The sequence below is a fragment of the Eubalaena glacialis genome, chromosome 2 (assembly GCF_028564815.1).
Source record: "Eubalaena glacialis isolate mEubGla1 chromosome 2, mEubGla1.1.hap2.+ XY, whole genome shotgun sequence".
Lineage (NCBI taxonomy): Eukaryota > Metazoa > Chordata > Mammalia > Artiodactyla > Balaenidae > Eubalaena > Eubalaena glacialis.
In genome coordinates, this window is record NC_083717.1 from 53,715,625 (window position 1) to 53,740,757 (window position 25,133).

At 42.5% G+C, this 25,133-nt stretch overlaps 1 protein-coding gene across 3 annotated transcripts in view; it reads left to right on the plus strand.

The window, feature by feature from the left end:
* Window positions 1-25,133, plus strand: part of GABRB3 (gamma-aminobutyric acid type A receptor subunit beta3) — a 221,416-nt gene that overhangs the window by 127,816 nt on the left and 68,467 nt on the right. For all 3 annotated transcript variants that reach the window (XM_061181833.1, XM_061181831.1, XM_061181832.1), the window contains exon 4: window positions 21,772-21,992. In XM_061181833.1, coding sequence (XP_061037816.1) covers window positions 21,772-21,992 — 221 coding nt within the window. The remainder of the gene's footprint in view (window positions 1-21,771; window positions 21,993-25,133) is intronic.

Below are 25,133 nucleotides of genomic sequence, written 5' to 3' on the forward strand. Positions count from 1 at the left end.
GAGGCCCCCAGATCTGTTTCTTAGCTGTGATTCTGATCTGTGTTGTGAGTTAGGCAGTATTGGAGCACTCCCACTAGGAGAGAATCTACTGAGTGTTCCTCCTCTGGAGCTGTTGACCTGTGAATGTGCTCAGTTGTGTCCCCTTTCATGCGTTGTGTGGGCTCACAAAGTACACTGTTGTTGACACTGCTCTCAGTCCTGCCTTAACTATGGGTATGCCAGTAATTGGCCCTGGTGACTCTCAGACATTGTTTTCACCCAGCCACTCGCGGAGGTCCACTGAGGTCAGGTCACAAGACTGCAGTTCTCGTGCACCTGGACTCTCTGTGGGATCTTCTTCTTCTGATTTACCCACTTCCTGAGTGGTGAAGCCTCCTTTGGTCTCCATGTTGAGTAAGCAGCTGCCCAGTCTCCCCAGCTAGCACAGTGGAGGCAGCTGAGCTCCTAGGTTCCTTCACGTGACTCCACTGCTGGCCCAGCCAGCACAGTGTGTCCTGCCTTTCCTTACAGACTTGTTGCTCCTGCCTGGGTCTCAGTTTCATCTCTGCCCTATACATTGCATCCCCCAAATTCAAATTATACTACTTCTGTAGAATGCCTAGCCTTTGCACCTGCACTTCTCTTTACCAGGAATGAGTGCCCTTTCTCCTTTCTTTGATAAGTAAATTTATACAAATATGATTTGCATACAAAATGGGCTCAAGTGGATTCTAGACCTAAATGTAGGAGCTAAAACTATAAAACATTTAGAGGAAAAAAAAAAAAAAACCCATAGGACTATATCATCCTGATCTTGGGTTCAGTAAAGATTTCTTGGATGTGACATAAAAAATCCAAGTGATAAAACACTAATAATTTGTACTTTGTCAAAATTTAAAACTTCCACTCTTTGAAATACTACAACAAGAATGAAAGACAGTCCACAGCCAGGGAAAAGGTATTTGCAAAGCATATAAGTGACATAGAACTTATATCTAGACTACATAAAGAATTTTTATATCTTAATGAGAAGAAGAAAAACAAATTTTAAAAAATTGGCAAAGATTCTGAACAGACCTCTCTCAAAGAAGTTAGTGAATGGCCAATAAGCCAAAGAAGAGACAGTCAGCATCATTAATCTTTAGGGGTATGCAAATTAAAATCACAATGACATGCTGTTCTGTACCTACTAGGATGGCAATAATTTAAAAAAAGAAAATAGCAGATGTTTGCAAGGATGTGGAGAAATTGGTACCCTCCTGCATTGCTGGGGTGACTGTAAACCAATGTGGCTACTTTGGAAAAACAGTTGGGCAGTTTCCCATGTCAGTTACCATATGATGCAACAGTTCCACTGCAAGATATATACCCAAGAGAAATGGAAATATTTGTCCACAGATGTTTGTACATGAATGTTCATAGCAGCACTAGTCATAATACACCAAAAGTGGAAATAACCCAAACATTCACTGATAAATGTATGAACAAACTGGCTTATCCATACTTATAATAAATATTTGCACTAAGAAGAAATGAAGCACTGATACATGCTACACATAGATGCTCCTCAAAAACACCATGAAAAGTGAAAGAAGCCTGGCAAAAATACTACACATTGCGTGGCTCCATTTGTATGAAATGTCCAGAACAGGCACATCTATAGAGATGGTAGATTATTGCCTGCTTAGGGTAACAGACTGTGAACAGAGAGCCACTATACATGGGCACATGGTTTATTTTGGGAATGACAGACCTGTTCTAGAATTAGACTGTGGTGCACTTTGTGAATTTACTTAAAAATATTTAATTGTACCCCAAAACAAGTGCATTTTTTGGTATGTAAATTATATCTCACTTAAAGCTATTAAAGTAGATCTCATTATTTGGTAGGGTAATATTGAAATGTGGAAATAAACTTTAAATAAATTCTTAATGAAAATATCAGGCGTGTAAATGTGGTTTAGTTTCTGTTAACAAGTAATTATCTTTGGGTACACACATCCTCGCATGTGCGTGCGTGCACGCGCGCACGCGCACACACACACACACACACACACACACACTCCAGAGCAGAAGAACGACAGAGAGTCTGTGCTTCAGAAGAGAAACAAGGGTGACCTTTTTTCTTGTCCTCATAAGTTTATGTTTAGTTGGAGAAATAAAGAAGTAGAAAAAGAAAATGCAATCAATTCTCATTATTCACAGTAGTTTTCTTCTATAAAGCTGCCACAAACACTGAATTAGTGAATATTGAGCCACTGATCCTAAAGGAAATAGAGGTTAGGTACCTGCAAGCCTCTGGTCACAACACTTTGCTGTACACCTGAAACTAACACCACATTGTTAATCAACTATACCTCAATATAAAATAGAAATTAAAAGAAAATAGAAACACACATAAAGGAAAGTTATGTATTCCTTGTTTGATGAAAATGTTGTGACCAAGGGTGGCATTTGATTGGAGATATTAGAGGTGTTTTAAATTTTTTGTTTTTAGCTCATTTTCTAGTTTTACTAGAGAACTATAGATTTATAGTTTAATCTATAGATTTACTATAGATTAAAATTGTCTTGCAAATGCCATCACAAGCTGATTAGATAGAATTGCCTCTCATTGTTGGCCTGCCTTCTACTTAATGCTTCCTTCACCACCCCACCCCCGCCCCGTACAAACCATCAGGAAGATGCTGTTGTTTTATTGCCTAAATTTCTCCCAAACACATTCACTTGTTTCTTTCTTTTTTTTTTTTTTTGCGGGAGGAGGCATTTTGTTTATTTAAAAGTGTATTTAAAATGGCCGGGGAATATTTAATTTTTCCTCCCCGTATAGCATCATGTAAGTTGAAGGTGTACAATGTGATGATTTGATACGCATATATATTGGGAAATGTTTACCACAATAAGGTTAGTTAATACATCCTTCACCTCACATAGTTACCATTCTCTTGTTGTGGTGGTGAGACTATTAAAACTCTACTCTCATAGCAATTTTCAAGTACACAGTACAGTGTTATTAACTATTATTCATTAAAATCACCGTGCTGTGCATTAGATCCCTGGAACTTATTCATCTTATAACAGGAAGTTTGTACCCTTGGACCAACATCTCCCCATTTGCTCCATCCCTCAGCCCCTGGCAACCATCAGTCTGCTCTCTCTGTTTCTATGAGTTCAAAGTTTTTAGATTCCACGTATAAGTGAGGCCATATAGTATTTGTCTTTCTCTGTCTTGAATTATTTCACTTAGCGTAATGCTCTCAAGGTCCATGATGTTGTCGCAAATGGCAGGATTTCCTCCTTTTTATGGCTGAATAATATTCTACCCTGTGTGTGTGCACCGCATTTTCTTTATCCATTCATCTTTCAGTCTTAAGTTGTTTCCATATCTTGGCTGTTATAAATAATGCTTCAGTGAACATGGGCGTGCAGATACCTCTTTGAGATAGTGATTTCATCTTCTTCAGGTATATACCCAGAAGTGAGATTGCTTGATCATATGGTAGTTCCACTTTTAATTTTTTGAGGAACCTTTATACTATTCTCAATAGTGACTGTACCAGTTTACATTCCCACAAACAGTGCACCAGGGTTCTCTTTTCTCCACATCCTTGCTAACATTTGTTATCTCATTTTTTTCAATAATAGGTATTCTAATGGCATTCACAATTTTCTCTTGCCATCACCACCCTTCATGGACTGTGGCAGTATGTTTGTCTGCTTGTAATGGCTTGGGCTGCCATTACAAAGCACCACAGACCAGGTGGCTTAAACAACAGAAATGTATTGTCTCACAGTTCTGGAGGCTGGAAGTCCAAGATTAAGGTGTCAGCAGGATTGGTTCCTTCTGAGGGCTGTTGGGGAGAATCTGTTCCATGCCCTTCTCCTAGCTCCTTATGGTTTACTGGCAATCTTTGGTGTTCCCTGGCTTGTAGAAGAATCCCCAGTCTCTACCTTCATGGTCACAGCTGTTCTCCCTGTGTAGTGTCTGTGTCCAAGTTTCCCCTTTTTATAAGGGCACCAGTTATATTAGACACTGACAGTGTCTTATTATCCTTTTGAATTCCCTCTCCTGTGTATGGGCAATGTCATACAGGAATGTTTGTTGGATAAATACATGAAAAAGTAACAAAGGAGTGAGAAAGTTGTACCTTGGAGTCCAGACCGAGGTACCCACAGGCTGCTCCCAGCCCACAGCCTGTTCACGTCCCAGGCTGTTCATCCCTGCAGGGTGAACCTCTGCAGCACACTTGCTTGTCATCATTAGACCCAGAGGATGTGTGTTGGGTCCCATGTTGGTTCCAGCATGTCCCCATGCTCAGCAGGAGTGCAATGGCAACAGCACTGACCTCGGTGTACTGCGAGGGAGTTAGAAGACACCATAGGAAGAAAATTACTCCTGCCCACAGCTGAAGACTACACTTCGGCTGAGTCCTAAAGCTGCTGTTTTCGGAGTTTGCTCTAATGAGTGATTCTGTGCTTAAGGATTTAGGGTTGCTTGGTGGATGTGCTCACAATGGGCTGGCCATCTCTTATTAAAGGATAGAAAAGGAAAGACAGACCTTTGAAAGATTTCGATGAGAGAAAAGATGGGGCTTGAACAGAGACTCTAAATAAAAATGTCGCATGTCTTGTGAACTGAATCCATAACAACTATTTATTTTTATAAGCTTGGTGAGGCAAATGTAATAAATAAATGAATATAAAATGATGAATGAATGAATACAGTGACTGAATAATTCCATGAATAAATGAATTGATTTAATAAATGCCTGTCCACTGACTAACTGATAATCTTTCTTGCAAATAACCCACAATATTTAAAAATTACATATTGGTATGGCTATCTATTACTGCTTTGGGGGACATATCCAAATATATGTAAATAGACATAGAATAACAACTAGGCTATTTTTAGTGTGAGATAGTGATCCAAAGTGTCCTTTATGTTTCTCATTCCTTTTGTATGTGCGTCTTGCTCTCAGCTGTCCTCTGTCAGCCAGGGAGGCTAAGTTCACCTGGCACCGGCCCTGCCATGAACTGGTGGACAAGTAGGATGAAGAAATCGTCACCCACCCTTGGGCTCTTCAGGTGTGGCTCCCAGCCTGTGCTGATGAAACTGACCAGAAGGGGAGGTGAGCTCCCTCACAGATCCAGTGGCTTTGGTCATGGGCAGTTGAGGGGCAAAAATATAACTCTGGAAACGTCAATTCCGACCACCAGTTTGTATTCCACAGGACATTCTGGCCCTGTACCCCAGTGCCCTTGTCCTTTGGCGTAATCTTTGAACCTCAGCTATGCCAATTTCCTTTCCTCCTTCTTTACCCTCATCTGGCCAGACCCAGAGGGGAGGAACCCCTGAAAAGTGAGGTCGCTGGATGGCTCTGTCAAGATGCTCCACAGAACCTCCTGACACCCGCTGCAGTTCTGGGAAGTCATCCTGTGCAGAGACCAAGTTCAGACGTTAGTTCTCTGGCTCCTGTCCTCACTGGAAGGCACTCACATCATCACAGTAGTCATTCGTAAAGGTAAATTTGATAATGGGCTGAGAAGTAAGTCTAAGGATCTTTTAGGTCACAGTACTGTTCTGGTTAACTTGGTGCAGATGGCCTCTTTGGGTTGTGGGGTTGAATTTTGAGTTAGAACATAGCAGGAGAAAACCAAATGGAGAGTAGCTTTTGTGAAATCACACCCTGTACATTTTAAGTGACAACAATTTCACAGCTTTAAAGGTGAATGTAAAGCAAGTGGATCACAACTGATTAAATTACTAGCTGTTAATTATATTGCCAGTTATAAATTATAAACTCGAATTCTGATTAACACAGCAACTAATTGATCGACATCTTTGGTTACGTTATAACTGAATTGGGCACGCACAATTCCAAACTCCTCGGAAGGAAAAATGTCTTTACAAGCTGTGTAACATAGTGGCTGAACCCTAGTTGTGGGATTTCTGAGAAAGCCTGCAGAGGAACGAGAAACATAAAGGACACTTAGAATTATTGTCTCGCACTAAAAATAGTCTAGCTGCTATCCAACATGAGCAAGTCACATATGGAAAACCTGTATTTTAATATCCAACATTACTCACAAAATCAGGAAAATGTACAATTAACTTGACAGTTGATGTTCTAACCAGCACCTTGGTGAACAGAGACCTTTTGCTACTTTAAATCTACATCTAGCTGCTACAAAAAAATTTGCTTTCAATGGCTAGAGTCAGGTTGGCTGGTCCACAGCTCTGTGTCATGACTCCTTTGGACTCATTTGAATATGAATAGTGTCAGATATTATGTTTAACAAGATCACACTGCCAGTGGAGGGAGAGCACTTGCTTTTTTCAAACAATGTTCTTCCTTAGGAATACTTTAAGAGTTCTTATTTATTTACTATTTATTTACCAACTTCCAAAGCAAAACATGGGCATTTTAACAGTCAAAACCACCCTTTCACAATTCCTGTTGGCGCCATAGACACTTCACCTTCTCTTCATTAATTCTGAATCTTCCACGTGCATGCCTGGGTTGTGTGCACGAGCAGTGAAAGGGAATAATTAGAAACATCTGTTTACATTTACCAGTAGCAGATATTAAAAGAATTAAAATAAGCATAATCATCACACAACAGCTTAAAAAACTCAATATACGAGAATGTCTGAATACCATGAGAGTGCTATATAAATTTCTATATAAATACACTATATGAATGCATCACTGTGTGAATACACTATATGACATAAAAAGATCTTTCATTAAATGATATAAATAGCAAGCAAATTTAACGTGTACTAAATAAATATTCGGGAATATTCATTTCTATTATTAATTTACTGAACAGCCCGCCAGTGTGGTGTTTGAAGGTAATGGCACATGTTGGGTTGATGACTGTAGTTATTTATGGCATCAGGGCCTGGAACAAGGCAGAACATCCATGCTCTGAGGCAGCCCTCAGACACCCACGCTGCAGCCCCGTCAGAGACCTGTGGTTCTAGGGCCCTGACCCACGTCTCCCCGTTGTCATGTCAGCTGTTGCCATGGAGCTGCTGGGTTTTGTTCAGAGCTTCTTGAAGTGGTTTGCAGTGAGACTGTCCTAGCATCCACCTGAATCTGAAAGCACGTGGGAAGGTTGTGTTCTTGCAGTTGGCCCAGCGCAGACTCTGCTCTCTACGGCAGTGCACGGCTAAAGCTGTCCACATGCTGCCTTTCGGTACACATGTGTCTGCTTTCTAAATATAGAAGGAGAGTTTCCTGATTTTAATGAAATTAAAAGGTTCAGTATAATTTTAAGTCAAAATAATGATCAGAATATGAACATGCAAAAATAAGAATTGCACAAGGAGCTTTTTAAAATTACCAGCACTGGGTCTTACCTCCTGCAATTCTGATTCAGTGTAGCTGAGGTGGGCCCTGGAATTGCATGGGGCATAAGGAAAGAGAAAGAATAAAGATGACAAGGTACAACCAGATGGAGCAGTCACGAGCTCAGGTGGCTGAGGAGAAAGTCAGTGCTCAGAGGGATACCCGGCCTGCAGGTAAAAATGAAGAGTTAAACATCTTAGGAATGAATGAGCTCACCCTGGAAGAGAGGAGGAAGGGGGCAGGGCAGGGATGAGCCTAGGCAGGCGAGCCTTGAGACCTGGATGAGGGGGGCTGGCACCGGAGCCCTGAGCCCACAGCCAGTGCAGTAGAAAGGCCAGGAAAGTGTCTCAGAGGCCGAGCAGTGTCCCGAGAATAGGCTTCAGCCCTGCTGCAAGCTGCTTAGATAGTCAGATGAGGGCAAAAGGGTGCCCTCTGGAGGTCATTAGGCAACCTTGCTGGGACTGGGTTGGAGATGGAAGCAAGTCCCAGGTGAATGATGAAGGGATAAATTCTAAAGAACTCTCAGTATAAAACCATTAGAAAGGGTGAACAAATCATAACAAACATCATTTAAATGTGTCACTTAATTCACAGAAAAATAAGAGAAAGCCCCAGGAGCCACAAAAAAGGACAGAGATTCTATTTGGAGAGAAAGCTGAGGATGAAAATGTTGTAAGCTGAACTTGAAGACCTGGGGTCATTTGCCCTATATAACCAAGTGGCTTGAGGTTAGTGGTCAGGCAGAAACAGAGATACTAAAGAATTCCACAAAGCAGAGAGTTAAAATTGTCTTTATAGAGCAGCACACTCAGGGGCTACACACCCATTGGAAGGGTGGTCTAGAAAAAAATTCCCCAACCATCAAAGGGTGATAAAAAAATGTCTGTCTCACCTGGGCCTTAGGTAGCATGGAAAACATCTGCCCTGAGAATTTGTATCGTATACCTGTACTAATCTCGATTTGGGATTTGACTTAAAACTGCGGAGAAATTTTCACTGAAAGTGATCCAAAGTTATCAACCAATCTGGAACATTGGATGAAAGCACATGCAGATCTTTTATAAAGGGACACACTGGCAACCCAGTTTACAGAGAACTTCTGCTTATTATTCAGCAAATGTTTATGAAATTTCTCTTATGTGCTGGGCACTGTCCTAGCACTGCGCTGGGAATAGATCGGTGAACAAAACAGACAAACGTTCCTGTTCTCATGCAGCCTACATTCTAGCATGGGAGAAAGGAAGTAAGCATAATAAATAAATATATCAAATAGAATATAATCAAGGTTGACAGGAAGGGAGGGTGCAAGGGATGAAGGTTGCCATTGTCAGAGAAGCCTCATTAAAAATGTGAATTTGAGTAAAGACTTGACTAAGGTGAGAAAGTCAGCCAGAAGGTTATCTGGGGAGAGAGAGTCCCAGGCGGAAGGAACAGCTAATGAAAGGGCCTATGGCGGGATAGCGCCTGGGTTGTTTGAGGAACAGCCAAGAGGGTATTGTTGCTGAGGTGAAGTTAGCAAAGGAGATGAGGTCAGAGAGGTGGTAAGTGGGCCAGAGCACAACTACATGGGCTTTACTTCCATAAAATAAGGAGCCATTGTATGGTTTTGAACACAGGAGCAAATGATCTGACTTAAATTGTTAAAAAGTCACCTGTTGAGAATTGGAGCATTGGAGAGCACAGGTGCAGGGAACTGGTCTGTAGGCTACCAGGGAAGGGTGTATAACCAGGGGGGCAGCCACAGCAGTGATGAGGAGTAGCTGGACCACAGTCTGCTTTTCATGTGGAGTCAACAGAATTTCATACGGACTGATATAGAATGTGAGAGAATAGATGAGGGAAAATGACTGGAGATTTTGACTCAAGTAACTGTAAGGACAGAATAGCACCAAGTGAATGGGAAAGATTATAAGTGGATCCGTTTTGAGGGTAACATTAGCAGTTAAAGCTGGATGTGTTGACTTGATTCTAGAGTTTGATTTAAAAATTGGGTTGGAGAATAAATTTGGGAATTCTAAGCACATAGGTAGGATGTAAATCCATGCAGCTAGAAGAGATCACTAAGGAAGTGAGTGCAGAGAGAAGGGACCAGGGTGTGGTCAAGTGAGTGTGTAGATGGTGGCACAGGGAGAGCAGTCCTGGGCTCTCTAGCATTAGGAAGAAAAGGAAGAATTAGAAGGAGTAGCAAAGAAGATAGGCCAGTTGGACAGGAAGAAAAGCAGGAGAGTGTGTGTCAAGAGCAGTGATGGGTCTGGGATTTTGCCCACAGTTTTCATGGATGATGGAAGAAGACACAAATCTCATGAGCCAAAGACAAAGGACAGTTGACTGCTCACAACTAGGGCCAGCTACATGATTTGTGGGGCCCAGTGCAAAAAGCAGGAACACAAATGCATAAAGGATATGTGGTGCACGCACGCACACACACACACACACACACACACCCACACACACAATGGAATACTACTCAGCCATAAACAAGAATGAAATTTTGCCATTTGTAGTGACATGGATGGACTTGGAAGGTATTATGCTTAGTGAAATAAATCAGATAGAGAAAAGCAAATACTGTATGATATCACTTACATGTGAAATCTAAAAAATACAACAAATTAGTCAATATATAAAAAAGCAGCAGACTCACAGATATAGAGAATAAACTAGTGTTTACCCGTTGGGAGAGGGAAGTGGGAAGGGGCAAGATAAGGGTAGGGGAGTAAGAGGTACACACTATTATGTATAAAATAAGCAACAAGAATATATTGTACAACACAGGGAATATAGGCAATATTTTATAATAACTACAAATGGAATATAACCTTTAAAAATTGTGAATCACTATGTTGTACATTTGAAACATATAATATTATAAATCAACTATACTTCAATTAAAAAAAAGTTTAAAAAAAGCAGGAACAAAGTGTCATTCGTCTCCTATCTAAAGGGTAGCACTTGGTTTCTCCCTCCTTGAGCACTATACTTGATTAATTGTATGAAACCCTGCATTATGGTTTCTTTCCGGCTACCCAGGCTATGATTATAATATCCCAGAGGATAGGATTGCTTCATGTAATTCCTTGCAGAGATGCCCTTCCAAATATTTCTGTTGAAATTAATAATAATTTAAAAAAACTATCAAGCCAATATTTTTCAGTTTTATGAAATATGATGTTAATATTGTGATTTGTCTAATAGCAATAACCTAACAAGTTCTGGGTAGAAACCAGAAATACACATGATCTCAGAAATGAATGGACTTGCTATCTAAAAATAGCATATCTTCTTAGAAGCTGAAAGTACTTTAAAATGTGTGGCATCACTAGTCCACATGACTTGTCTTTGAGGAGGGGAAATCCAGTGTTAAATCTTGATATAGAGGTACATGTATAAAATCAAAGTGCATTTGAATACCCTCAGTTTAAGTTTATAGGAGGGGTTCTTGGTTTAGAATGAAAATATTCATCCTCTATTTTATGATAAATAGATACCCTTCTTTCTGTTGAAACATTTTTTTTTTTTTGCCTTATTGCTCTCTTGAAGGGATTCAGAGTGACATTCAGTTCAGCAAGTCTAATAATGAGAACTCTATAAGCCATGTAACCCAAGAGATGACCATGACTATTTTAGAATGTAGAATTCTTAACCTCATGGTCATCTGTAGGCACTGTACTCAAGCAAGGGAAGAGCACAGAGGCTTGAGAAATGCTACACAACCAGAACGTGGACAAATCACTCACATCTCCATGTGTAATATTCTCCCAGTTTGAGTATCTTTCAGATATAAAGGTATTGAAGGCAGCTTGCACAAGCAATATGGCTGTTTCTCACAGCCAGTTCTTGGAGCACCTTTGCATAAATGACATATTTGAGTCATTGCATCCTCCTTGGAAACCTATTAATCAAAGATAGTTGCTGGAAAATAAAACTATGTATCTGATTATGCACACACACACACGTTGCAGACTATATATATATATGTGTAAATATATGTGTGTATATATATATATATATAAAATTTCCTGAACAGTTTGGTGTCTTTAATGAATGTTATTCAGATAAATACTCATTTAAAATAAAGCAGAATATGAAATGACTCCTCCCCAGTTTATAATACATTCCAAAAGCTCATTCAGACAATGTTTGTGCTGAGTTAGAACATCTGTTCCCATATGGAGTGTGAGACATTTGGTCATCTTGTATATTCTTCTGTTTAACCCATAATATATCTGAGGTCTGGTGTTGGGCTCAACCTACTCCAGACACCATAGGTAAGCATTCTTCTGAGGTGCAGTTTGGGAGTCCAGGAGCTCATCTCTAATCCATTGTCATGGGGACACTAGTGGAAACACTGCCCACCCTCCTACTGCTGCTGCTGACTCATGATCCAGTTCTAGATGTGGAAGGTATTTAGGAAATAGGGTCAACAGAACCCAGTGACTGAATGAATGCTGGATTTCAGATGTGAAAGAAAGAAGAGGTTGGTGTATAGCCTGTTTTTGGTTTGGTTCAGAAAGTGGGTAGATGCTAGCAGAGAATGGGGAACAGATTTGGGGTAGAAAGATAATGAGTTAATTTTAGACACATTGAACTTGGTTTACATGTGGGGCATCTGGATGGAAAGATTCAGAAGGCGCTGGATTCATACATGGACATCTCAGGAAAGTGAAATAGGCCAGAGACACTGATGGAGGAACAAAAACCTGGAGGCAGGAGTTAAGAACAGGAGATGCTTCTTGCTCCTGGTTCCTTGATGCTCAGTTTGGGAGAATCAATTTTACAGTTAAAGGGGGCTGTGCAGGGGCACTTAGTGAAATGCTCTTTGTATACAGAGGGGTCAATTGATTATAAAATGGGGAGGGGTAGGTGGGAGGTAAGCCCTGGAGCACCTGAAGGTCAGATTAGCCACAGCAGATCAGGCCTGGCAGGGTGACTGGTTTGGTATTTTTATTAGTGCTGTAGCTGTTTTACAAATTTGTGTTTAATTTAAATTTGTAATTTCAACATATTTCACAGCAGAAAAAATGTTTTATGGAAAATCTAGTAACCTGATACATTTCAGGAAACAATCTTGCATCTTTTGCATTTGGATACTGAGTAGAAGATGGAACTTGGGATTTTAGAAGCAAAGAGTGAGGACTGCTTCAGGTGGTGCTGAGAATTCTACACCAAAGTATTAGGCTGAGTCTTTCTTTCTGGCATCTTGGGATAATAGAGAACAGTAGGTTTCTTTTTTTTTTTTTTTTTAGAGTTTGGCGTGTACTTGGCATGGAGCATTGGGCTGGGGGCCCACCTGATAAAGAGGATCCTTTTTCATCAGGTGCTGGGGGACTTTTGGGAGGATGACTGGTGCTGCTCTAGGATGAGGGAAGAGAATGTATAATTTTCCAAATGCCTATTATGAGTCAAGCACTGTGTTAAGCTTTGTTAGCTCAATTAATTGTTAGAGCACTTTGTAAAATGAGCATTTTTAGTTTCATTTTTCCACATGAGGTTGCTGAGGCTCAGAGCGATTAGGTAACTTTTCCAGGTAAGGCACAGGGCAAGAAGCTGACCCGGTGGTCTAAAGTGTCCTGCTGCACCACCTCCTGCAAACTAGCCCCTGCTGGAGGTTTATTTAGCCAAGGACATCTCTCTTAAATTTTCCTGGTTCTCATTGGTTTAGGTTGAATTCTCGATTTTTTCTGATACTACATAGTTTTTTGTCCTTTGAATGTAGGTCAGTATAATCATTTTGCATTTCAAACTTACTGGACTCCAGAAAAATAGCTATGGTATCTTTTCATACATGAAAAGACAGGCAAATTTTCAAAATAATTTATGTCCTATGCCAGTTTTTCAGATGGCTATAGAGGACTGGGGAACTTGTAACTATTTTCAGCAGCCCATCCAGATTTCATACAGAGGTAACTAGTTCATATTCTAAATATATTTAGCATTTAAGTGGATGAATAAAAATTACAGACTATGAGCCTTTCGGCAGGTATAATAGCTATATGAAGACCAGAAAGCCTCAGCAATCTTCCTCTGCATTTGCACACCAGCTTCCTCCCCTGCCAGCTACAGACTTAGTAGATATTCCTTAAATATACACTTCTTTTGCATTGTTGTACATTTGTTGGCTCCTCATGTGTGCCCTCTGTGATGCTAATCACTTCAGAGTGTGTGACAGGCAGACTTCCCAGATGGGTAAATGGGCTTATAGTGAAAAGGCTCACCCACCTTTGCCCAGCCAACAGGAGGTAGACTTGAGATTTGGGCATGTTTGAGTGCAAAGCACCTTCTCTTAATCACTTTAGTTCTACTTGATTTGATTTGATGAATACCCCACCAGAATGTGAGCTACTTAAAGGTACAAATGATATCCTCCTCATCTCTGGGTCCATAGCACCCAGCAAGGTTCTTGGCCTGTAGTAGATACTCAGTGAAGGCTTGAGGCAGAGGGAGGGAGGAGGAGAGGGGATCAGAAGGAGGTGGTCCTGCTTTATTCTCATAGATCACCATGTTACCAAACTCAGGTTCGGATGGTCGCCACTCAAAAGCCAATAATTGAGAGGCAAGTGTTGGTAGAAAAGAAAGTTGCTTTAATCAGAAAAGCCAGCAATCTGGGGAGAAGGTGGACTCATGTTCTGAGACCAACTCCAAACATTCTGCTCAGTCATGACAATTTTTAAAGGTAAAAAGGGGAAACAATCACAGTTAATCATTAAATTAGGAGGTCAGATTCTTCATCATTTTTCCACTGTGTGCAGAGCTGCTGACCTCTGATTTTCCTGTGGAAGCTGTCTTGCCCACGTGGTCCACCTGCAAATTTGCTAAGGGGGAAGCTGGGCGTAAAGAGTCAGTCATTCTTTAACTACTTAGTTCTTCATTCTTACTTCATTTAATCCAGGAAAGTAATCAACAGATTAGGCAAGGCATTGTGTACCTTCAATAGAGCAAAATCAGGAGTTAGGTTAAATGTTACCTAGTGATCTCATTTTTATAATTAAGGCCTGAGGGAAACAGAAATGGGCAAACAGGAAAGGAGCAAAAGAGCTGCTTACACTTGTCAGACATCATTCCATTTCTATGGGATTAGGGATGAAGGTCTGCCTTCTGTAACTTCTTCATGCTGACATAGGGTGCTGTATTCTTAGAGTGGAGGATGTCGAGACACGGGTCTGTACAATCTCTTTACTGACAATTTTAGTTGCCTGCTTACATATATGGGCAGAACAAGCTATAATATTTTGATGCCCACAAAGATATAGATTATTATGAGCAATAATGTTAATCCCATTCTCTTAAGGCCAGTTCTTGGAATTGTGCTAGCCATAGATTTAGTACTGCTCAAGATGGAGCAGCTTATGTCATAGCTACAGTCTGGTCATCACGCAGTTAGCTTGTTCCCTCTGGTGGCAGTTATAGTATCTGTACAATGACTCAGGAATGTGCATCAGAAACTGAAGGATTCTGTGACTCTATTGTCCTGATCATTAACTGCTTGAGCCTGCTCTTTTGTGACTCAGGGAGGCCTGGGAGATGTACGTTTTTCTACAAACAAAAGGCAGGGGACATGGAGGGGCCTTTGTTCTTGGTGCGGGAGGGGGGTGGCCTGCAGGGTTCTGCTGGGTTCCAACCACATGGATTCAACAAATGGAAACCTAGGTACCAGCGAAGTCTGTTGTGGGAGGGGAGATGGATGCAGTGTTGGATACTCATTTTTAGGCCATTAAAAGGAATGGATTAGGATTTTCTAAATAAATCTTGTTAACAGAAGTGCCAAGATTCCCTCAGCCTAATTTTAGTTGCAGAAATGCCTGCAAAGGAAGCCTCCGCCATCCAGGGCTTATATAAGCTTCTCAAAATAATTTTCTGTCCTCCCTGACCTGAGAACAACTTACCTGTGAGTTTTTGTCTCATAAACTTGCTGAACCAGAAGCAAATGCAGGTGTCCTGTGGCTTTCACAGCTGCAGTTAAATATTTAAATTTGGCTTGGAGATTGCATTTCTTTCTCAGGGTTAGTAAATTTTTTCATTTCCTGTGCTGAGGAAATCTAGTCAATTACCTAATTGCAGAATAATGAGCAGTGTTTCCACTTTCAAATATGTATTCTTGTCATTATAATGCGATAAATACCAACAAATTTCCACAAGCAAGAAGAAATGTTATTGTTTATCTCTTATTGAAATTTATTTGAGCTGCTTGAGTTATACACCTAAAGGTTTTATTTTGTTGTTATTTGTTGTTACCACTGCTGTTCGTATATTCTCAGGATATTTTAAAAGGACAGTCACCTATGCATAAATGCTTGGCCCCTGAATGCCTGTTCCCAGCCCCCTCAGACTTCCTGCCTGCCCCTCGCCTCTCCCTGCCCCATCCTCTGCTACCTCAGCCCACTGGCTCCCAACCACGGGACCTGAGCTGGGCTGTGTCTTACCCAGAAACTGTGGCGTCTGACTTTTGCATGAAATGGAATTTTGTAACCTGGCGTAAAACCTAGCAACCCTTGTGTCATGTTTTTTCAATGAGAAAATATGACACAAATTCTAAACAAATGATTTTCAAACTTATGGAACCCCACCTACTAGTATTTGCTCTCCCTTTGTGAAGGCAGTGTAAAGCCTTCAGGGACAGGCCTAGCTGGACTTCAGGGTTTCATGCTGTTTGATTTGATACACACACGTAAACAGAGAGAGAGAGAGTGGAGAGGGCCCTGATCAAAGAGCTTTACCATCCCTAAGAGAAGCCCCAGGAATAAATGGCCCTTTAATTGAATACTTTTGTTTGTGAGATTCTTTTCAAGAAAGATTCTTTGTTTTGAATACAATTCCTGAATATTTCTTCATGCTGATTCCAAGTTCATCATAAGCTTTTTATAATACAGAGAGAGAGAAAGAGAGAGAGAGAGAGAGGTGTTCCAGGCATTTTATCTTACCTAATGATTTTGATGAACTATCTTAGTTCAAACCAATTCTAACTGAATAACTCATGTTTATGCATTATACACCAGAAAGTCCCAGTTCTCAGTGGCCTGGAGAATTCTGGATGAGGATACGCTTGCATTTTCCCTCTCACTGCCTGACAGCTCTCCAGTGAATCCCATCTCCTAGGAAATCAACACTTTTACTCAAGGCCTCCCAAGTACCTGGTGCCAGCCCCATTCCATGGTTGGATCTGCACCTAAACCGGAAGCCGGGTGTTCTCAGGGTGCCCAGGGCTGTTGACGCATCTGCTAACACAGTGGGTGTGAGTCAGTATTCATGCACATACAACCAGTATGTCAATTAATTAATTTATAGGAGAGAATTTTATAAATGCTTGAAGTACTACAAATCTCAACCCTCACCCAAAGCATGGTCTTCTAAAATCAAATGATATCAGATTATAACCAAAGGAGCTTTGTGAGCTAGATTCTGCAGCAGGTCTGAAGAATGTGGGGGTGGTGTGCAGAGTGGAGGTTATGGGGGTCCCACCTGCAAAAGAGGAGATTCTGCTTCTCTGGGACATAGGGCCCTGTTACTGCAGCCCTACTGGCAGCTGCTGTTTCTGTAAACACTGATCTCTTGGCCGGTACCTGCTCTTTCTTCTGCCAACATGCTCTGTCTAGACGTACTGATATGGCTGGGTGTGCCACAGCCAAGAATCAGTGCATGGAGACCACTGTGTCTTCTTTGTGTGTGCGAATCTAAGTAAGCCCCTGGCACCAGAGAGGGGCCTGCTGGTCCCCAGCACCCACTGCTCCCAATGCCCACTACCCCATCCTGCCCATTCCTCCCAGACTCCCACTTCCCCCATGCCTCTCCTCCATACTCCCTGCTCCTCCCCACTGTCTCTCCTGGAGCTGCAGTCTCCCTGCAAAGGGTGGAGGTGGGGAAGGAGGGGATAAGCACGAGTTCCTCTCAACCTGGTGTCCCTTTCACCGTGCCGTGGACCTGCAGACTCCTCCCTGTACCCAGGTGGATCACGCCACAGAGCAGAAAAGATGAAAGGGACACAGTAAGCTCAACAAAGGCCCAGGAATGGAGATGCTCACCATCGCCATCAAACCAGTGCTGCCTGGTTCTAATCCCCATGACCCTTGGAGCCCCCGAAAGCCCTTTCTTTGAGAAATGCCACTTCAGGGTCTCTGCCGTGTCCCCTTTCTTTCCCTCTCGAGTCTCCCTCAGCTGCATCATGTTTGGGGATGACGCCCAAGGAAGACGGCAAGGAAGGCTCAAGATGGCCCTATGGGGCCACGCCCTTCTTTGCCTCTTCTTCCCTTTGTGCTATCCTGGGGCTCACCAGCACTGGGTGGTGTGGTGGCTGATTCTGTGAGCAGCACCCCGTCTGTCTCATCTTGGTGTCTAGTGCCCCAGCACGAGCTCCAGCAGCACAGGGCCTCTGCCTGGCTGTTACTTTAGAGACTCCACCCCTCGCAGCCCTGTCTCATCTCTCTGCTGCTTTTCATACCAGCAAGTTTCCAAGCAGACGGCACCTGAGTCCACCTCCAGTGCTAAGGTCAAAGACCAAAAGCTTACTTCCCCACTTCTACCTTATGTTCCCTAAGGAGTCCAGGATTCCTGCTTTCTACCCCTAGTCCACTGCCATCTGGATCTCTGTGGATTCCTGGAACTTTTACAGTCTCAAGGTCTCTTCTTTTTCTGAGGACTGACTCAAATCCAACCCTGGCAGACTGTCCAATCCATACAGATTGCATCTCTTCATGGCTGTGTTCCTTGGTCCCCGCCACATCACTCCAAACCTGGAAACCAGCAATTTGTCTGGGACGCCTTGGAGGAAACAGACCTCCACAAGGCATCTGTCTACAGAGTAGCTGTGCTCAATGTCTGCAAGGATGAGGGGCTTTGGTGGTGCCATATTTCTTATTACTCCCCTTCAGAAATATGTTACTGTACGTGGCTGCATCCTCCACTCTCAGGGGCATCTTTGCAGACCTCGCCCACCAGGCTGGTTTATTTGGCTGCATAGAACCTCGCCCTAGAGCTGTGAGGCTGAGAACTGCTCCCGGAGGGAGGCGGCCTCAACTTCAGACCCCACATCCCCCAGTTACTTGTGTTTAATGGGATGAGGGGTGGGGAGGCAAATTGTTTGAGCTCTCTAAATTTTTCTTTCTTCATTGATTGGGATGGTAATGAGAACAGCAGTAATCTCTGCCTTGTATTTAAATAAGATGATATAGCATGAGGCCTGGCACTTGCTGCCAGCCCACGTTAGCTGCTGCTGGTAGTGTGTGTGATGCTCCTCACTACCCCTCCCAGGAGTCAGCGCCGTGGCCCCCCAGTGGCACAGTCTCCCATTAGCTGCCCCCCAACTGCACAAGAGAGCAGAGGGGGCTTGTTCCTGTAGAGTCACCTTTCCTTCATCTGCCTCTTCTTTCTCTGCAGGAGAACGAAGTGGGATACTGACTAGTGTCCCACTGATTTCATGATGCCCTTGCTTTCCGAGGCACAGCCCATACAGCAGATTTGGGTTTAAGTACTACTACTTTTTCTCCCTCTGTTACCTAAGCTCTCCCCTACCGCAGTCCACTCAAGTCACTCAGCGAACACCCAAGACCAAAACTGAGAGGTGCTGCTGATGCTGTGGAGAGCAGCAGAATCCAAAATTAGAACCTGATCCTGAACTTGCAGACTGTGAATGACAACTGGGTTCCCAGGGCCAACTGACACATGGCAGTGCCTCCACCCTCATGGCAGCCCATGTGAATGCCAGCTGGAAGGGAGATGGGAGAGCAGTGCTAGACTTCACAACTCAGGCGTAGGATGAGAGCTTAGAAACCAGGAGAGAAAGATGAAACTCTTCTATTTCAATAAGAATGCAATTTGGAGGGTTATATTTAAATTGAAAATCCTTTAGCTGCTCCTGCTAATTTATCTCTGTCTTGTTATGCCACCAAAACTTTGCATGTTTCAGTTAAAATGCATCACCTACATTAACTTAAGTTAATGGTAATGTGGGGGGCATGATTGCGAACTTTACAGGCCGTTTGCATCCCAAGGGTCTACATCAAGCCTACTATCTGTGACTTCCTAACCAGCACCCCTTTTCTCTGTCCTCCCTCATCACCTATCAACAAGCTCTCCCACTCATTGAGGCCTTTGCTCATCATCCGTCTTACCCATTGAACTCACCATTGCAAAATTGATCTTCCTCACCTACAGCTTTGAGTTTAAAACATAGTCTTATTACTATTTAGGTATGGCAAGGCCAACAGATCAGGAGACAGCTGTCATTGAAAAGAGAGTTTGTCACCCACAGACCCCAGGAGAAGGGGGCATGCCATGCCATGGTGGAGGGGATGCCTGGGGAAGCACCAGGGCAGGTCACAGAGAGTGAGCCTTTATTGTAGCTTCCATGGAAAGAATGGGCATGGCCAGGCTGGGTAAGCAGGCTTAGGATTGGCTAGTTTGAATAATTAAAGTAGGCCCTGGGACCTAGTCTATCCTTAGTTGCCTGGTACCTGAACGTGGAATGAGGCACTGGCCTGGAGTGTGAGAACCTAATAAAGAAGGCAGTTCGGGGTATGAGCTCTGGGGTGGTTGGTTTGCATATGAAAAGTACAATCCAACGCTTGGCAGAGTTGTTTGCTCTCTCTAGGAGCTAGAGGGAGGGAAGGCAGTCCCTCCAGGGTCCAGAGATTAAAGCATGAGAAATCAGAAAATAAATGACATGTTCAATACACACGGTTATGTCACTTGCTACTTGGAAACCTTCAGTGTTCATTGGCTTTGGAGCTGGTGTTTGAGTGTTTCCACTTTATGGTCACTGCCACAGGGTCCTGCCTTGCCCACAACTCTTTACTTTCCTCCTCTTGCACACCAAGTTCCAGCAAAACTGCACTCCTTGGGGTTTCTCATCAATTCAGTAAAAACAACGGTCTTTGTATGACTTTTCACGCCCCTACCTCGTGTCTAGCTGACCAAGGCCTATCTTCAATACTACCTGCTTTGTGAGAATCTTTAATTGGTGGTGGGGTTTTTTTGTGTGTAGAGGGTTTCACACAGTTAATACCAGGCACAGACCTCTGCCGTGTAGGTGACTAGGAAAAAATTCCCGTTTCTTCTCATCCACTCAAATGCTGCCTCTCCTTCAAGTTGCAGATAAAATGTCAATAGACTCCCCAGGCTATTTGCATATTTTGCTTCCCTCTTTCTCTGATTTTTTATGGGCCCTATAGCTTAAAACTTCTTTTGTTTGTAGTTGTTTAGTACGTATTGGTTTTGTCACTTCCTTGTCTGTGACATCACCTGGAGAGGAGCACAAGTGTACTTTGTCATTTTGGAGGCTCCTGTGCCCAGCACTCTTGCAATCAGTAACAGATGGGTGTTTTTGGGTTAGCAAGCTCTGAGAACCGCCCTGTGAGGCAGCAAGAAGAGTCTGCCTGTCTGGGATGGATTCTTTAGCTGATTTGTCATCCCGCCTCTCACTGCCTGCAAAGCAAGGGTGTTGCAGACATGCTCTGCCGGTGCGTGAGCCCAGGCGCTCCTGCCTGTAACAACAGTGATTTCTCCTTCCCTGGTTGAAGAGTTTACCGCCTCACCTTTGGATTTTCAGCTTGCATCCTTTCACGACTGGGTTTAGGATGTCTAGTGACTATGACCAGATGTTTAGACCTGATCGTTCTAGACTTGAACAGTGATTGCCAAAAAGAACAGAAATTTTAAAATAGAATTTCCATGCTCAGCCTCTGATTTGTCTTTTTTCCCACTTTCTTACTGCACTAACTTCTCTGCAAAACAAAAACATGGGGTCATCTGCCTATTTTGCTTCTTATTTTGTTGGCAAGCCTGTGGGGCTGCATTGCCCCTGGCTCCCTCTTCCCACATCCGGTTTTAGTCCCATTTTCTCTAGATGTCATCCTCTAGAGGTGATGACATGTCCCAGTTAGTGTAGAAATGGCTGTGTAGTGTAGAATGGCAACCTAGAAGGAAAGGAAAATGTGATGCATGAGGTGTAGAGACCCCCCACAGGTCATGGTGTCTCCAACTGGTGTTTCTATTCCAGAGGTTTTCTATTTACAGCTGTGTGGAGGGCAGAAGGAGAGGAGGAATCTAACTGCAGAGAATTTGTAACCAGGCCTGGCCTGTCGTGGGCGGCTCAGGCCTAGGTTTGCCTGGTGGGAGGAGGAGGACCTAGGCCAGCACACGGGTTCTCTGCCAGCACCCTGATTTTATGATGACTTTTTTGGGGGCCTTTATTTCTAAGTTATCTCTTAAACGCCAATTTGTATAGTCTGCTTCGTACCTAAATAAAACAGAGAACTTATAGACATGATGTACACCTATTAAAACTAGTATTTGTGTTTACAAGAAAGCAACCACTGCTTCCTAACTCTATCTGAAAATAACATCCATTTCTCCTGGATTCCAACCTGAATTGGGCCAGTTGTGGAGGAAACAGGCCTGCGGCTGAGCACAAACTCATTTTTTTCTTTTCTTTTTTTTTCCCCAGGATTACACCTTGACCATGTATTTTCAACAATACTGGAGAGATAAAAGGCTCGCCTATTCTGGGATCCCTCTCAACCTCACGTTGGACAATCGAGTGGCTGACCAGCTCTGGGTGCCTGACACATATTTCTTAAATGACAAAAAGTCATTTGTGCATGGAGTGACAGTGAAGAACCGCATGATCCGCCTCCACCCCGATGGGACGGTGCTCTACGGGCTCAGGTCTGTCTGCCCTGTGGGCTGGGCTCATGGTTGCATGGTGCATTGGCCTTGAGTTTTCACTGGAGGTGATTACAGTAAGTGAGGCCATGTCCTCAGATTAAGTTAAGAGACACCCATGAAACACTTGGAGCTCTGCAGAAAAAAAATCTTATAAATCTAAGATTTGGGGCATTACTGTTACTATAAATAGACATCAAACAAGTGAAAAACAGCCTCCTCGGATTGAGTTGATATAATTGGGCTGCCGTATCTAAGAACACATATTCTCTTGGTGTGGATTTCCCATATCATAGCCACAAAGGCCTGTAATTAATATCATCACCCTGGTACTTCAGAGGCTTTCAGTGAAGTTTCCCAAAGCCATTTGCAGAGTTGAAAAAAATGTCTAATTATGCCGACATACAGTATAGTCTCCATGGAGCTTTATGAGGTGGTGCCACCAATATTTATGGGAATGAGTAAATGTGAGGCTTCCTGGTGAGAATCATCTCTCACCAGGTCTCATAATGAAGGCACATGAATTGGGAAACCAGACTGCTGTTTGGAACCCTAAGGAGGCCCTGGGCTTCCCTGGTTACACTGGAAACCACTAGGCCTTCCCGTGATGCTCCACCACTGCTGGTGGTTTGTGATTTTGACTTTCACTGAATGGCAGCCTTAGCAATCTTTGTCTCTTGTGTTGATTTAGCACTGGTTTTTGTTTTGTTTTGTTTTGTTTTAGAGTAAGTATGTCTGGGTCTTTCTTGATCTCCTGGCCTGAAAGTTCCCAGAGGCCTTCCAGGAGGGGCTCACAGTCTGGAGTGGGGCACAGGTGGATATCTTGGAGAAAAGGTTTATCTCAAAATGCTGTGAATCTTTAACTGAGACTCCAACGGTTCTAAAGAGTAATCATAACAATGTAAGCTTAAATACACACCACTGTGACTTTTAGTGCTTCAGGGAGAGTAAAGGGAATTATTTAACATTGCCTTAAGTGGAAAATGTTAAGTGACTTCCTCAAAACAGCAGCATATAGAATGAGAGTTGGAATTTTAGCAAAAATCAGACTTTTTTAACTGTAAGAGAAAAAAAGTGGCACGTGTCAACTAAGCCATGGTGTTACTCTAAAAAAAGTCTAGATGATGCTTCCTTGGGATGTTTTCAGCATTTTGTATTTTTGCCTGGAAGAGAGAGATGTGGTTGAAAAGTTCTGGAGTTCTGAGAAGTACAAAAATCGGTTGTTCAAAAGATTATCCAGAGACCACGTGAGCATAAAATGAGGAGTCATGTCCTTCATTTACCTACCCACTCCAAAAAAGTGAATAGAAATGTGTGTATGTTTGTGTGTGTATGTGCATGTGCATAGTGGGGGCGAAGCAAAAGGAAGCAAATAGCAATAAAAACTAGGCTAGGCCTTCTTGGCTTTTTAAACAAAACTTGCTATTTGGGTTCTTTCCCTTTTTATCTTTGCATTCTTTATTTTCTCACCAGAGTTAGAGTATGTTAGTTTATCTACAACAAAGAACTTTCATTCTGTTAGGATAGCATCTGAGTCCGCTTGGGCCACTGTAGCAAAAACCCACAGCAGACACTTATTTCTCACACTCTGGAGGCTGGGAGTCCAAGATCAAGGTGCCGGCAGACTTACTGTCCATAGAGGGTCTACGCCCTCATTCATGGCAGGTGCCTTCTCACTTTGTCTTCACATGGTGGAAGCTCTGTGGGGTCTCTTTTACTAGAACACTATTAATCCCATTCATGGGGTTCCACCCTCATGAGCTAAGCCCTCATCTCCCAATACCACCACATTTGGGTTCAAATATTCAAATATGAATTTGGGGAGGGACTTAAACATTTGGACCATAGCAGACAAAATGATACAATATGAATGAAAGAACTGAAATAAATTTCCAAACTCCACTTGAAAGTGTTGGATTTCACACCATAAAACAGGCAAGAATAAGAGAAACCAAGAGATTAAAACTGTATCTTTATAACTTAGCTAACACTCTGTAAATTTTAATATAAAAGTTAAATAATAATGTAATAATAAGCTATGGGATACTTCTAATAATAAACTTTGTACAATAATCTAAAAAAGAATCTCTCTAATGAAATTTACATTCATTATACATCTCAGCCTCTTAAATCAGTAAATGAATTTCTAAATCAGTAGCTGTTTTTATTCAAATGTAGTCTCAATGTACCGCTTAGATCTTTATTTAGAACCTCATTTTTTATTCTTTTTTTTTTTTTTGGCTGCATGGGGTCTTAGTTGTGGCATGCAGGATCTTTCATCACAGCACGGGCTTCTGTCTCGTTGTGGCATGCGGGTTTTCACTCTCTAGTTGTGGTGTAAGGGCTCCAGGGCATGTGGGCTCTGTAGTTGTGGTGTGCAGCCTCCAGAGCACGTGGGCTCTGTAGTTTGTGACATGTGGGTTCTTGAGTTGAGGCACTCAGGTTCAGTAGTTGTGGTATGCGGGCTTAATTGCCCCACGGTGTGTGGGATCTTAGTTCCCTGACCAGGGATCGTACCCACGTTCCCTGCATTGGAAGGCAGATTCTTTACCACTGGACCACCAGGGAAGTCCCAAGAACCTCATATTTTTTAAACAATTCTTCCATCTGGACCTGGACAAGCTGTCAGAAAGGAAATCTAAATAACAGACCATATTCCACATGTGCTTATCAGCTACACTGTGCCATCTGAATTCCTTTTGAAATTGGCTATTCTAGATATTTCTGCCTTCAGATTAAAAAAAAACACACATAGCTATAGAGATTAATTTGAATTTGAAGTAATTTGAATTTTTGGACAAAAAGCACATTAGTGCTTCAAAATACTGGTAATTTTATTAAATTCATATAAATACATATTCTATGTCATTCTGTGTGAACTGAAGTACCATTTATATATATTCCACAAGATACACACACGCACACTGTATGTATTGTGTTTTTTGATAACAAAGTTTGAGTGCCACCCTCCACCCTCCCCTTGGCCCCAAACCCTACCTTCCCTCTGCTCTTGTTTTACTGTTGTACTTGCTAGATCATGTTGGTGACAGGGCAAGACAAGGATGGACAGTGTTAGTAACCTCAGTGATACATTGTATCCTTTTGGTAAATAGGTACCAGGGCCAGGGCTTGGGCCTGGAGGTG